General features: G+C 37.3%; 1 protein-coding gene across 2 annotated transcripts in view; it reads left to right on the top strand.

Moving 5' to 3' along the window:
* LOC110831279 (Kv channel-interacting protein 4-like) overlaps nt 1-14,840 on the top strand; it is a 40,537-nt gene that overhangs the window by 18,093 nt on the left and 7,604 nt on the right. For both annotated transcript variants that reach the window (XM_087347907.1, XM_087347906.1), the window contains exons 2-3: nt 11,168-11,371; nt 13,065-13,203. In XM_087347907.1, the coding sequence (XP_087204033.1) occupies nt 11,168-11,371; nt 13,065-13,203 (343 nt within the window). The remainder of the gene's footprint in view (nt 1-11,167; nt 11,372-13,064; nt 13,204-14,840) is intronic.

Here is a 14,840-nt window from a genome sequence, read left to right as displayed (position 1 = left end):
TCAGCTGCTCCCCCAGGTAGACAGAAACAACCACGATACATCCTCAGGTACAGCAATTACAGCTACAACTGCCACTGGATTTCGAACTAGTTCCTGGCCATTTCTAAGCCGTTCAGTGAAAACGTTCTTCATTGCTTACAGAAACAGAAAATACACCAAAACGTTTGTCCAGGGATTGCTTTGTATTGTAATTTTAACAACTGGTGTCGACAGTAATTACTTCCTGTTTGAGCAATTCATAAAAATAAAGCCCAATAATCCTAAAGGAATCGCTGGCATTTCATTCATATTAAACCGTATAATAGTCAAGGAGGTAGGCTTGTAGACCAGGAGAGATTGATCAGTAAACCCGGTACGTGTGAGTTATATGTGTACCGGAAGACACAAGAAACATGAAAGTATGCATGAATAAAGTTCGTTACCTCACATACACCAAACCATAGTTTAGTTCAACCGGAATGCTGGAAGCACCGTACGCTACATAGCATGATTTCTGGTACAGACGAACTATATTCTTACAGAACACGACGCATCTGGCTCTTGTTTTCATCTTGTCTAGAATACGCATTTTTCCATTCGCATTCCTAAATACTAAGCGGCACACCGAGTATCACAAAGAACGCGTTTCATAAGCAGCACAACCAGGTGCGTCTTTTAACTTAACGATATGTTTAACAACAGTGCAAAAAGCACAGGAATTTTTGCTTCTACATTTTTTACTTCTTTCTCCTGCCAATTTTTGTTTTAATCCATTTATCTTTGAGTGTTTAAAGAACCTAGGGATTATAGTCAATTATAGGGTAATTCCATGTCAAGTCAACAAATGCATTTGGTATCACTGCCACAGAATGAGACTTGTCAGTCTTAATGTGTAATTCCTTATTAAGAAGTACACAAGCAATGAACCGGGGTACCTCAGTGTGTATAGTGACTGGCTACGGACTGGACGACCGGATTAGATCACCGACGGGGGCCAGACCGGCTCTGGGGCCCACCCAGCCTTCTATCCAATGGATACCGGGGTCCTTTCCCCGGTTTAGAACGCGGCCGGGGCGTGACGCTAACCACCTCACCCCCATCTAGTGCTCAGGTTAAGAATGAGTAGGTGTTAAACGTCATTATAACGTCGTTATAACGTAATTCCATATAGGTATTTTATTAATTCATTTTATTTTAATCATCTGAACAAGCATGCAGATTTATCCATTTCTTACACCATAATATCGGGCTATTTCTTGCTATTATAATAATTTTAATAAGCAACATGATTTGATCATATTGAAGTTATCCCCTGTTTACACCAAAGCCTAAAATTAATTTCTCCACAGTGAAGACATATCAGTAACTATCGCAATCCAGATCTATTCTGTGGTGTAGTTTCAATAATCGGACGGACGAATACTGCCGCCCTGTGACTTCAATTATTGCTGTTCGTGCGAAGAGGGCATAAAATATTACCTTCTACAACTTTACAAAACGTCGCACGAAATGTCTGACAAACTTCGGCTGGTTATTCATTGGTTTATTTTGAGTGGAGATGTTATGCAAGTTCCTCCTAACAAGGAATTCTATTTTTCTTGTTATAGTGATGTCACCGAAAGGCCGCAGTGGCCACGCGGTCTGAGGTATGGTCCTCGTGGGTTCGAGTCCCACTCAAGGCATGGATGTTTGTCCGTCCTCCTCTTCCAGTCTGGTGGGTTAAGACTGGCCACAGTAGGCAAGGCGAAACCACCGTGGTATCTTCGCTAGTAAATCCCTGTAATGGGGTGACAACCAATCCTAGGACTGATGACTTAAAGAAAAACAACTGATGTCATCAAAGCATACAAATACTCTTGTACGTAGGGCTTCGTTTTAGATGGAACACTGTACAATACACACAGACCTACATATAATACTACAGGTAATTTATTCACGGAAATCAAGTCTTGCCTTACCTCTAATTATGAGTTGCTTGAAGAATTTCCAGGTGTGATCAAGTATGTACGTCCATTATTTGCGTGTTTCATTTCGAACATTAGACGGATTTTTAAAAAAACTTGGTGTGAACGTTTTGCAGTCAGAGGCCATCGCAAAATTTGACCTTTTAATTTTCTACAACTGATAAAATGGCGAATATTCTAACTTGTGAGAACAAGACAAACGTGACTTAATATTGAGTTCTGAAATGATGTATGGTGAAGGCAATTGAAATGTGTACAATTTTTGTTAACTCTTCTTTTATAGTATGTAAACCATCATGACGGATGTGCAGAAATATTCTTCGGCGTTTAGTTTGCCAACGAAAACTATTAATAAACCATTGGATTTAAGCATGTGAAATTCGGAACAGCGATAGATCATAAGAATCCCCCAAAATTATGCGTAGATCATTGTAAGTCTAATACAAACACGATGAAGATGCGGTTGTATGAGGCAAGTGTATCATTGACGGAATCAGCATATAATAAGTTCTTCCAAGAAATATATCATTACCATTATTATTACTAAAAACAATAATAATTAGATCCCAAAATAGTTTTATCACTCTGCCTCAGAAATAATGAAAAGTAACAAAAATATGACCTGAGTTGGATTTGATCATATGAGCTATTTGTGTCATGTCCAGAACGCTACAACATAGATAATATAACCTCTCTCTCACACACACACAAATGATACACAAACACTACTGGGAATGTTTTGAATGCCAAGATGCAGAAAACGTGTGTGGGAACTTTCGTGTACTCTGGTACGTATTACAGTTTTCTAACCACATTTAAAGTGTTGACAGTCGTGATCAACCAGCTCCGTTGGCCTCATCGTCATTAAATAATCGATGAAATTACTTTCGAATTGTACGAAGCGTGTGGACCCGCCGTCTCCAACGACCATCCGTTATTTTGCGTGTTTCACCTTCTCTATTCACTGCGCTGGATTTAGCTATACTGAGGTCAAAATAAAGGCTGGATCTTTTACCACTACGACAGTCAAGTCTTGATCCAATATCGCAATCAAAGACGAAAGTTTGGTTTTGTCACGCAAGGAACGAAGAACTATGAATATATCGCAATAAGGTAGTAAGTTGTCCCTTTGTACTTTAAATATAAGGCATATTTGTATAGGGTTCTAGGGTCCAAAGAAACAAAATGGGGTTGGAATTGAATGTAACAAATCACCTTCTGTGGTATACGATAATACCTTCTTGTGAGAAAACAAAAAGCAAGCTGGAAACGTACGCATAGTGTAACTTTCGATATAACCTCAACTGTAACTTTGTGGATATGTTCAAAATTAATAGATCGAAGGAAGCAACAAAGACTACGATGGCTGCAGGACCCAAACAAAACGAATGTAACGTGAGACGTGAATGCGAAAAGGCAATATCTGAAATACATAATAAGGACAAAAATATCAGAGATGTATACAGAGGCATAAATGATTTTAAGAAAGGACATCAACCCCAGACCAATTTGGCAAAGGATGGTAATGGCAGTTTACTTACAGATTCAATCAAACTTTTGAGTAGGTGAACAAATTTCTTTAACCAACTCTTATATGTTCATGGGACTGATGATGTTAGACAGATGAAAATACATACGGCTGAACTGTTAGTGCCAGTACCTCGTTTAGATGAAGTTGAACTAGCCGTTGGAAAGTTATAAATCTCTAGGTATTGATAACATTCCCGATTAATTAATTAAAGCAGGTGGCAAAAAGATGCATATGGAGACCCATAAGCTTATTCAGTTAATTTGGAATAAGGAAGAGATTCCAAAACAATGGAAGGAATCCATAATTATTCCTACTTACAAGACTGGGTGTGGAAATTACCGAGGAATTTCTCTACTATCAACCTCATACAAAATTCTAACAAACATTCTTCGGCCGAGATTAACTCCATATGTGAATGCAATTATTGTGGACGATCAGTGTGGGTTCAGACGTAAAAGATCACCAATTGATCAGATCTTCTGTATCCGTCAGATACTAGATAAAAAATGGAAGTAGAGTGGGACCGTACTTCAATTATTTATAGATTTCAAAAAAGCCTATGACTCTGTGAAGAGAGAAGTTTCATATAATATTCTTACTGAATCTGGTACACCAAAGAAGCTAGTGAGTCTAATAAAATGTGCTTAAATCAAACCTGTAGCTAAATTCGAGTAGGTAAATATGTATCTGAGACATTCTTCACCAAGAACGGTCTAAAACAAGGAGATGCTTTGTCTCCCTTGCTCTTAAACTTTGCGCTAGAATATGCTATCAGGAAAGTCCAAGATAGGCAGGAGGGTTTGCAATTGAATGGGACACATCAGCTATTGGCATATGCTGATGATATTAATTTATTGGGGGACGATATGAATACAATAAAGAGGAACGCAGAAGTTTTACTAAAGGCTAGTAGACAGGTGGGGCTAGACGTAAATTCAGAAAAAACTAAGTACATGTTAGTATCTCGTCATCAGAAGACAGGCGGGCAAAATTATCTTAGGGTAGCTAATAAGCCCTTTGAAAGGGTTATAAAGTTCAAATATCTGGGAACAACAATAACAAATGAAAATGACACTCATGAGGAAGTTGGGAGGAGATTAAATTCTGGAAATGCTTGCTACTTCTCAGTTCAAAATATTTTGTCTTCCCGTCTGATTTCTAAGAACCTGAAAATTAAAGTGTACAAAACAATAATCTTGCCTGTTGTTTTGTATGGGTGCGAAACATGATCTCTCACTCAGAGGGAGGAGCACAGATTGCAGGTGTTTGAGAACAGGGTGTTGAGGAGGATATTAGGGCCTAAGAGGGAAGACGATGGGGCGTGGAGAAAACTGCATAATGATGAGCTTAAAAATCTGTACTCTTCCCCCAGTATTGTCAGGGTGATTAAGTCGAGAAGAATGAGATGGGCTGGGCATGTAGCGCGCATGGATGTGACAAGAGGTATTGGTCGGGAAGCCTGAATGGAAGAGACCGCTGGGGAGACCTAGACGTAGATGGGAGGATAATCTCATTCGGGATCTATTGGAGATAGGAGTTGAAAGAGACTGGATTTTGTTGGCCTAGGACAGGGTCTGGCGGAGGGCTTTGGTTAGTTCGGTGATGAACCTTTGGGTTCCGTACGCCATCTAGTTAGTTAGTTAGTCAGTAAGTAACTTTGTGAATGCTGTCAGTGACGTCAGAGTTATTTGGGGCCTTTGTCGTTTACGTTGGCGTGGTTTTTGTTTGGGTGGAAAAGTCATCACGGAGGGCCCCGAAGGTGGTCGCGCGTTAGTAAAGAAAAGTAAAAGTAATTTGTCCCGCTATACGCCATGTAGACGCTTGGAGGAGGGGGTAGGAGATTTACAGCTCCTGCTTATTCTCAACCGCGTCACTAGATAGGGGTGAGTGGTTAGCATCACGCCCCGGCCCAGCTTTACCTCCGCGAAAGGACCCCGGTTCCCATCGGAGAAAAGACTGGGTGGTCCCCAGAGCCGGAGTGGACGCAGAGGTTAGAAGAAAAATCTTCTTTCCCTGTCAGGCTGCAGTTTTCCCACGCAGAAATCCCAAGCATCCAAAGACACCTCTACTACCTTGGTTTTGTCCTCTCGGAGATTTCCCACACAATCACACTGGTGATCAATAACGCATGAAAACTGTAAATTGGTCCGATGTTAACTATAATTGGAACGAGCAGACACATTTTATTAAGACTCCCCAATATCAGATTTAATTGAATATCGTTCCCGTGTTGTTACTTGCAGACACACATGCCGAAACTGATGGGCGAATTTTGTAACTTTTAGATAGGAATGTAGCTAAAAATATATAAATTCTATAATTATACGCCAGTGAGATTCAACTACAAAAATATGTAGTAAAAACTGAAGACAGCAGCTTACCGGTCGTTTCATATGACTGTGAAACCTGGTCAAGGGAAGGACACATAGCCACTGGATGTGTTCAAGAACATGACGCTGAGGATAACATCTGTAACATGATGATAGTCATTCACAACCGGGCTCAAATTTATATCCTGACCTCCGAAATACGGAGTGCTGACCGATACCGATTCAGCGAATGTGCATATTCTATTTTGTTAACTTCAAAATGTTCCAACCATATTTCACACATCGAAGAGCCCTATATAATCGTACCAAGTCAAATAACCACTCAATGCATATATAACTCGTATACTTCATGATACGTAATAGGTCCCACCGCTATGGATGTGATAACACTGCATGTGGCATGCAATGCTGACTGAAACCCGTATTGATTAATTTGATATACCTCCTCAGATTCCGCCTTTCTTCGAAACGATACCGTCCGTTTCAAAGCTTTCAATCATCAGATGTTCTGTATATAAAATACGCCTGTATAAAATTATAATTTTGTCTGTCCTTTTGAAAGGGCCGTGATACGCGGCCTCTAGCCCTGCTGAAAGAGACAATCGAGGATTAAAGATAAAAACATTTGTACCTAGAATGAGGAAGTAACAAGGTGACAAAATTTATAACGAGAAAGTCCGTAATTCTTCACACAATATTTAGGAAATAAAATAAAAAACGATTGCGCTAGTGAGAAAAAGGGAGATAAAAACGTACAAAATTTTCATCGGCAAAATTAAAAAGGAGACAGCACTTAGGAGCTCCAAGAGTCGATGGAATGATAATATTAAAAGTAATCTTGATTCAGCTGGTTCAAGATAGTATCCAATGGCGGGATTTTTAAGCGTGGCATGTACCTTTCATCTTCATGAAAGAACTAAGCACTACAAAGCTTTTCCCGATACGAGCCAAGTACCACTCCACAAAACCAATAAAATAAATCTACCAATATTATAATAAGTGTTGAAAATTATGTCCCTGTACACGCACACGCTCTCTATGCCATTTAAATAGGTTCTAACTTAGCCCCAATTTCGTCTAGTTTATCTTCGATAAGGATACGGCGTTTTCAGCGTGTTTCTTCTCCAGAAATGACCCCGCAAGCCTGACTTTCTGAAGTAAATGGATGCATGTTGTACTTGGAACTATGATCCCAGGAAATTTACGACATTTTCTATTTTCTCCGACACTTACCAGCGGAACCACATTTCACAAACGATTCATACAGAAAAATACACTGTTTAACAGTATATCAAACCATATTAACACACACAAACAACAATAACTAGTACTTAACACGATGTTAGAACCCTCTCTGTCCCCATCATCAGAGTTCTGATGTGCTCCTATAGTAGCCAATTTCTTTTTGGAATATTTTGAAAAACGAGCATTAGGTTCCGCGGTGAACAAGCAAGCCCACTGGTACAGACACGCGGATAACAGTTTCGTAATTATGGCCCCGCGGAAAGAAAGAGCTCCAGAATTTCCTGCAACACCTGAACAGCATCCACCCAAACATTAAGTCCACGATGGAGATGGAAAAAGACAGGTCGTTCCGTTTTTAGACATCCAAGTCAGCAGTAAACCAAATGATTCACTCGGACACACTGTGTACAGAAAACCTACGCTCACAGACATCGTCCCTTGCTACGTAACATCATTCTTGGGTACGAAACGCATTGCTGGAAATAGTAAACAGTGCCTTAAACTAAAACGGAAGTGTGCTTGCACTGACGGGACTTGTCGTGGCGGAATGCCTAACTACTCAAACTAGGAGCTATTGCTGCTGGAGGTTATCCCGTCACGCAACTTGTCCATTGTGAAAAGAATTTTGCTTGGATGGGTCTATGGGATTTGAACCCAGAAGGGGCGGGGTCGCTTTGACTGATGGCCGGTGCGACTTGGTGGGAGGGGGGGGGGGTCACTTTAGAGCAGCGTTTATCAAAGCATGGTACGCGTAACACTAGTGGTACACGAGCCATTGTTGAGAGGTGCGCGAACTAAGTAAGAAAATCAAAAGGTAATATTAACATAAATAAGTTTTCCCTAAACGCATTTGGTTGGTGGTACATTTAATGTGTTAAATTATTATTAGTGGTACGCCAGCGAAAAATGTTGAGAACCTCTGCTTTAGAGGAAGGCCTCCATGATTGCGGAGGGAGGGTGGTTTAATTGGTCGCCCATTACCCCACATTTGTTATCACTCACTATACACAGGCATTTAACTTGACCATATTAAAATCTCAGTAGTAAAACCACTACAAAAAAAGGTGACAAAACTAGTATGATAAACTACAGGCCAATTTCACTAAGTACTTTTTTAAAAGTACTTCAGAAGGTTATGTACAATAGGTTAGTCCATCATATGCATACTAACAACATACTGGTCCCACAACAATATTGTTTCAGGAAAGGCATATCCACTGAAAATGCAGTATTCAAACTAACAGAAAATGTATTAAATATATTAACTAAAAATGCATTACGAATACATATTATGTAATTTAGCGAAAGCATTTGACTGTGTACATCATGAAATTTAGTTAACTAAATTACATTTTTATGGCATTCAAACAACAGCCACAAAATGGTTCAGATCCTATTTAAGAGACAGAAAATGAAAGATTAAAATAGAATATCCTAATGAGACTCAGAATTTTTTCTCAAACTGGAGAACAATAAATGGAGTTTGCCAAGGGTCAGTTCCAGGGCTTTTCATAATATACTTCAATGAGCTTCCTCCAAAAATAAATAACTTATCAAAACCCATATTTGTTGATGACACAAGTGTCTTAATTGCTAGTCAAATTTAGATGATTTTTGTACAATGTCAAACATAGTTCTCTCTCACAGGAGTAATTGATTCACTGCTAACAAGCTGACCCTAGATCTAGATAAAATAAACGTAACAAAATTTATGATAAATCATTTACTACAATATGCATTAAATATTCGTTGTGATAGAAAACATGTAGAAGAGACAGTAAATATGAAACTTCTTGGTTCACAAATTTATAATCATATAAACTGGAAAAATCATATTGATCAAATGATTAAGAAGTTAAGTGGAACATGTTATGCAGTTAGATCCATGTTCCATGCCAGCAACACCGACAATATCAAATCAGTTTATTTTGCCTATTTTCACTCTATAATGAAGTATGGAATAATTTTTTGGAGTAATTCACCTAACAGCAAAAAGATGTTCACTTTACAAACCTAGAAATTCATGTAGAAGTCTATTCAAGAGATCAGAGATCTTACACCTTCCATGTGAATACATATTCTCAGTAATGAACTTCATTGTGAATAATCACGAACATTTTCAGGCAAATTCTGCTGTACACAGTGTTAACACAAGGAACAAGAATCAGCTTCATAGACCAACTGCCAATCTCTCATGCTTTCAGAAAAGTGCAATCTATGCTGGCATCAAAATTTCTAACAGTCTATTATCGGGTCTCATGAATAAAATGTCGGTTTATACTGTTGAATTTCTGTTGTTTGAAAATGGCTCATAATGTTTTTAAAGGTTTTCTTGCCTTTCTATGGTATAAATGGGTAGTATAATTTATTTGCTGTATATGTCTGGATTTATTTGAAACAGTTCATTACTTTATGTAAAATCCTCATTTGTTCTATGTGAAAAGTTTATAAATGTTGGAATTGCACTTATACATGCATATTGCATTTTCATGACTTATACCGCATCCTATTGGCATCTGATTAACTTACGGATCCGAGGAATGTAATTGTGTGTGTGTGTGTATGCATTGTTACCTATGTATGTATGCATTAATTAAATTCTCCCACAAATTAAATAAAGAAAGTTCAGGAATCATGTTTTCAGTGCACAATCAGATGAATCCTAACATAAGATTAAAGTGACACAGACATACAAAATTTTAAAAACAAATAATTTGTTAAATAATTATTTTAAACCTAAGAAAGTGAATTTTCACCCAGGATGAACATAACCCAGAAATGCATAACAACTGCCACTTGAATGCTACATAATCAAGTTCACACTATAAAATCCACAAATTCTGTATTTTCCCTTGTGAAAAAAATTGCAGGATAAATTGGTTATCTGAAGACAAACAGTTTTCAGTTTTTATCTTATTAGAAAAACAATTTTCATTTTGATACTCAGATCAAAATATAGACTAAAGTGATTTGTAATTGGAACCTTCAACAACCTTGTACTTCTGAGAAGCACTCTTTAAGAATACTTATTCACAAGATACTAATGATGTCTGTTGAAGAGATATTGAACCAGTGAGGGCACAACTGGTAAAGAACTGGACAATTCCTTGGCAATTGATGATATAACTACCTGATACATCATTTAAACTAAATATGGATCTTTATTATGTTTAAATGTGATTAAAGTACAATGGTTGTTCACAAGTACCAAACAAAGTACCTTAACCTAACACAAGCGAAAAGAAGTACTCAAATAAAATGCATATTCTCTGAATACATTTGCTGCTTTGTATACTGTACCTGACTGGTTTGATCGTACATTCAACAGATATATAATTCTACCTTACTCCATATACCACAGTCCTTGAGAAGAAAACAGTTGCTCAGCTAATCAAAAAAATCTATATCTTCTATGGAACACAAAAGTTCATTACAGTGTTCACAGCTTGCTACTGGACTCTGTTTTGAGAAAGATGAATTGAGTATACATGAGCTAAATTTTAGTATTATTTGCTTATCCATGCATAGATATCTCAAGTGGTTTCTTCCCATCAGGTTTTAAGATTAGGATACTGTATGCATTTTTCAACTTTCCCAAGTTACATGCCCCACCCACCACATCCTCCTTCAATTCTACTGTTAAAATGTAAACCTCACTACTGAAAGAATCTTTAAAAACCTTGCATACCATGCAGTGTATTGATAAGTAAAATCATGCATACAAACAAAACTGTTTACACATTAAATAATGCTTTATGCCAAATGCGTTTCATCCTCTTCTTGAGGTCGAAACATGTTTGGCACAAAGTGTAATGTGTAAACATTTTTGTTTGTATGCATGATTTTACATATCACTGTCGAACATACATCATTCTACACAGGGTTAGGCATCTTTCTTTCCTTTCTCCGTTAAACGTTTATCAAAAACATTTACAAAATATTCATCTTAAAATGGGTGTACTATGTGAACATGAGACTGGCACTAGGGAAATGAGGTTTTATATTGTGTATTTTACCCACACTTTATATTGAAAACAGAGATTGGCCAATCTCTCACAGAAGAATACAATGTTTTTGTAGTGTATCTTACATCAATGTGGCATTACTCTGTTGACCAGATGCAGATGAGGAGGATGAGGATGGCCTGGCAAGTCCAACAGTGAGGTATCACCCTGACAACTTGGAAGACATAACTGCTGCCACAAAGTTCTCCAAGGATGAAATACGATGGGTGTACCGAGCATTCAAGCAGGAATGCCCAAGTGGAGCCATCAATGAACTAACTTTCAAAAATATCTATTCCAAATTCTTTCCACTTGGAGGTCAGTATATCTGCAGAGAAATTGTTGTTATTGTTGTGAAGGGGAAAGAGTATGTATGCCTGAAACTGTAGCCACTAACAGACCCATTATCCAGTCCCCAGATGATACATGAGTGAATATGGAGCAGCAGTGGAATGATGTAAACAAGAGAAACTAAAAAATTTAGAGAAAAACCTGTCCTATTATCACTTTGTCCAACACAAATCCCACATGAATTGCTGTGGAGATGAACCTGGGCCTCTGCACTGAGAAGCCAATGACTAAGCACCTGAGCTATGACTCAGTTGCTAAGACATCATAACCATCTCTTCCCCATGGCACATTGTCCTATAATATATTTTCTTCCATTCTTCTCTATCCAGCTATAAGCTTGCATATACATCCACTTTTTCCATACTCAATTTTGTATATCTTTCCTCATATGGTCTCTTCACTTTGTATTTGTCTTTCCAGCAGCCACCTGACATGCCCATTTCTGATGTTCTCAAAGGAATCCTATCAACCATACAAAACTAATCCATATCAAACTGTATTCTATTTTCAGATCTTATATAATGTTCTTGTTTTGGATATTATCCCTTTTTGTTCTTTTCTTGGTAGTTTCTAAAAGTGAAATTCAAAATATAATTACATTAAATTAATTTCTGTTCAAAGAGAAAAAATGTATGACACTTAAAGTAACTGATCTCAGAACATCAGGATGATGAATATTTAGTGGTGGAATAACGTCTTGGTGCAACAGTAATACTACACCTCCAATTTTAGCTTGGCTTATGCAGTATCTTTGTTTATGTGACCAAACAGTTTCAATCTATAAAAAAGAAAACTGTTTTTTAACACAAAATGAATAAGCACGTATGCAAAAGGCAGTAGAATGTGTAAAGCAATCAGCAACATTAACGGAGTGTAGATATAAAAACAGTGCCACATTGCAAACTGCTCAGCTCTAACAAAATATAAAAAGTTCATACAAAAGGGATACCCAGGCTCGCCACTATAGTTTGGATTCCACATTAATCTGTGGGTCCCCTCCTCACCTTCAACATCATCCAACTAACTGCACATAGTAAAGTCCTTCTTGAGAACTGATAGTCATTGAGGTAATCAATAATCAAGGCATTTCCTATCTTTTATAGAACCCAAAGGCTTTGAAGAGCTTGCCAGTGAGCTGTAATGTGAGACAGACAAATACAGTACATGCCAAATTTCTAGAAGACCCATTCTTTTATTACACTCCCACTTATGACTATATTTCCAAAGTGAACTATTCCCTTCACATTTTTTAGCAAAAATGTCATGTGCATTTCTCACCTCCCTCATACTACAGTTCTCATCCTCCTTCATTCAACCACTTTGATAATATTTGGTCAAGGATATAAATTATGATCATTATACAATAATTTTATCTTCATCTTTCTATTACCTCTTCTCCCTTTGGTTCAAACACCATTCTACCATCAACAGAAAAACTGAAATCCTGCCTCATAGATTTAACTGTCTGAAATGAGTATTCTCCTGTCAGGTGAGTAAAAGCCAGGATCATCCAACCATACCTGAAACTATATCTGGAGATATAAGCTACAGCATAATGTAGGTTGTATGATACCGTTCACATACCTAATTTACACGTTGAGCATACTGATTTCATCCCTATATTGCTAAAGTATGATTTTGACTTGTTCACATGATGAAGACTCCAGCCACTATGCTCACTATGTGTTTGCTGCATTGGATCAGGAACAGTCTGGGACAATCACATTCAGAGATTTTATGCTTGGACTCTCCATTGTAATGAAAGGAACCTTACAAGAGAGACTACGATGGGCCTTCTCGTGAGTAAATTTGTATTCAAATTAAGAACATGCAATACATGCAAGACAGATACAAAAACTTACCATGCTACAAATTATTTACATACTGTAGAAGACACAAGGACCAATTTTTTAATTAACAAACTGGTCGTTTTCCCTGTTAAAGTATACTTTTGTTGTGGGGAAATTTATTGCCTTTCCTTGACACTTAAGAGCTAAATATCCTCTAAAGCAAACACCAAATTTAAAAGGAAATAATTTTTTCCTGTTAAAAATTTTGGCATGGAAAGCACTAACACAGCTGTCTTGGTTTGACTCTCAATTCGCTTCCATACCATACAAAAGTCAAGTAAAACTAAAGCTGTCCCACTATACAACATGTAGGCTTTGGGAGGAGAGGTAGTATAGCAATTACTTATTCTTAACCTCGACGGTAGGTGGGTGTAAGTGGTTAGCGTCACACCCCGGCCGCGCATTACCCCTGAGAAAGACCCTGATACCCAATGTATAGGAGGCTGGGTGAGCCGCAGAGCCAGTCTAGGTGCAGCTTATGTTATAAATATAATGGCTTCACTATATCATATTGTTTTAATAGATATTGGGTTCAATTGTCCAGTTAAAAAATTTGATCACCTGTAAAAATTACAAAATAAAAGTAATGGTTCAATGTTTGGCAAATCTGTATCAAAGTCAGGTTTCTATAGCTTAAATTTCCCCAGGCTAAATGTCCCTTACTTTGTTCTGAAGCCACTTTAAATTTTATATTACTCAAATGCCTAAAAGTAGGAAGCAAATACTGTAAAAACCATATTTTGATTAAAATTTATATTTTGGTTATTTTATGTTTAAAATTTATAAAACAAATGCAGATTAAAAATCACTAATCATTCTCCCCCACATGCATTTTATCACTAAAACTACACTCTATTACCAATAAATAATCACCTGTTCCTTATGTTGTTATCTGGATATATATACTTTCCATGTGAGTAGCCAAAGACTGACATATATGCAGCTTTATTCGTAAACCATGTATTTTTGTTTTTATGTACTGCACAGCCTTCCTTTCAAGTGCACTTAGACTTACATCAACACAGAGGTATTCAAATGAGTAAAACCATCCCGTTATAATCACAAAATTTAAAATATCACACCTTTCAAAATTTATCTCCAATCTATTCGTCATTATACAAAAGTTGAGCAGTCTGGGTACTGGAAAGAATCTGTCTCTTGACATACATACTTACCAACAAAATATTTTGAATATGTAAGTATTTATTTTAACTAATATTCTTTCAAAGTGAAGCTTATTTCTAGCCATCCATATCAAGAAAGCAATTATTTTTAGTTGTATTTGTCCACTTTTTCCGATGGAAAAGTAAGCTGTTTTTTGTAATATTTTGAAATGATTGGAAGTGTATACCTACTGGTCTCTATGGTAAGAACATCAGTAATAGCAATCAGGAAGCATGGCCCACTTCAGTTAAGTCTTCAGTACGTATACCAAGTTAAACACCTGAGTGTGAGTTAACTTGTGAACTGTCTGATATATAGTCATGTTATTATTCCAAATTAGCTCAGAAAGCAAGGTATTCTCATTTTCCTAAAAGCCTCCATTTCATTGGCTGGATTATAACCTCAAAACACAGAAGTAATTT

The sequence above is a fragment of the Zootermopsis nevadensis genome, unplaced genomic scaffold (genome assembly GCF_977971745.1).
Source record: "Zootermopsis nevadensis isolate Lab colony 2312 unplaced genomic scaffold, Znev_1.0 Znev_ptg000012l, whole genome shotgun sequence".
In the NCBI taxonomy this organism is placed as follows: Eukaryota; Metazoa; Arthropoda; class Insecta; order Blattodea; family Termopsidae; genus Zootermopsis; species Zootermopsis nevadensis.
Note: the sequence above shows the minus strand (reverse complement) of the source record. Positions and strands in the feature narration are given on the sequence as shown.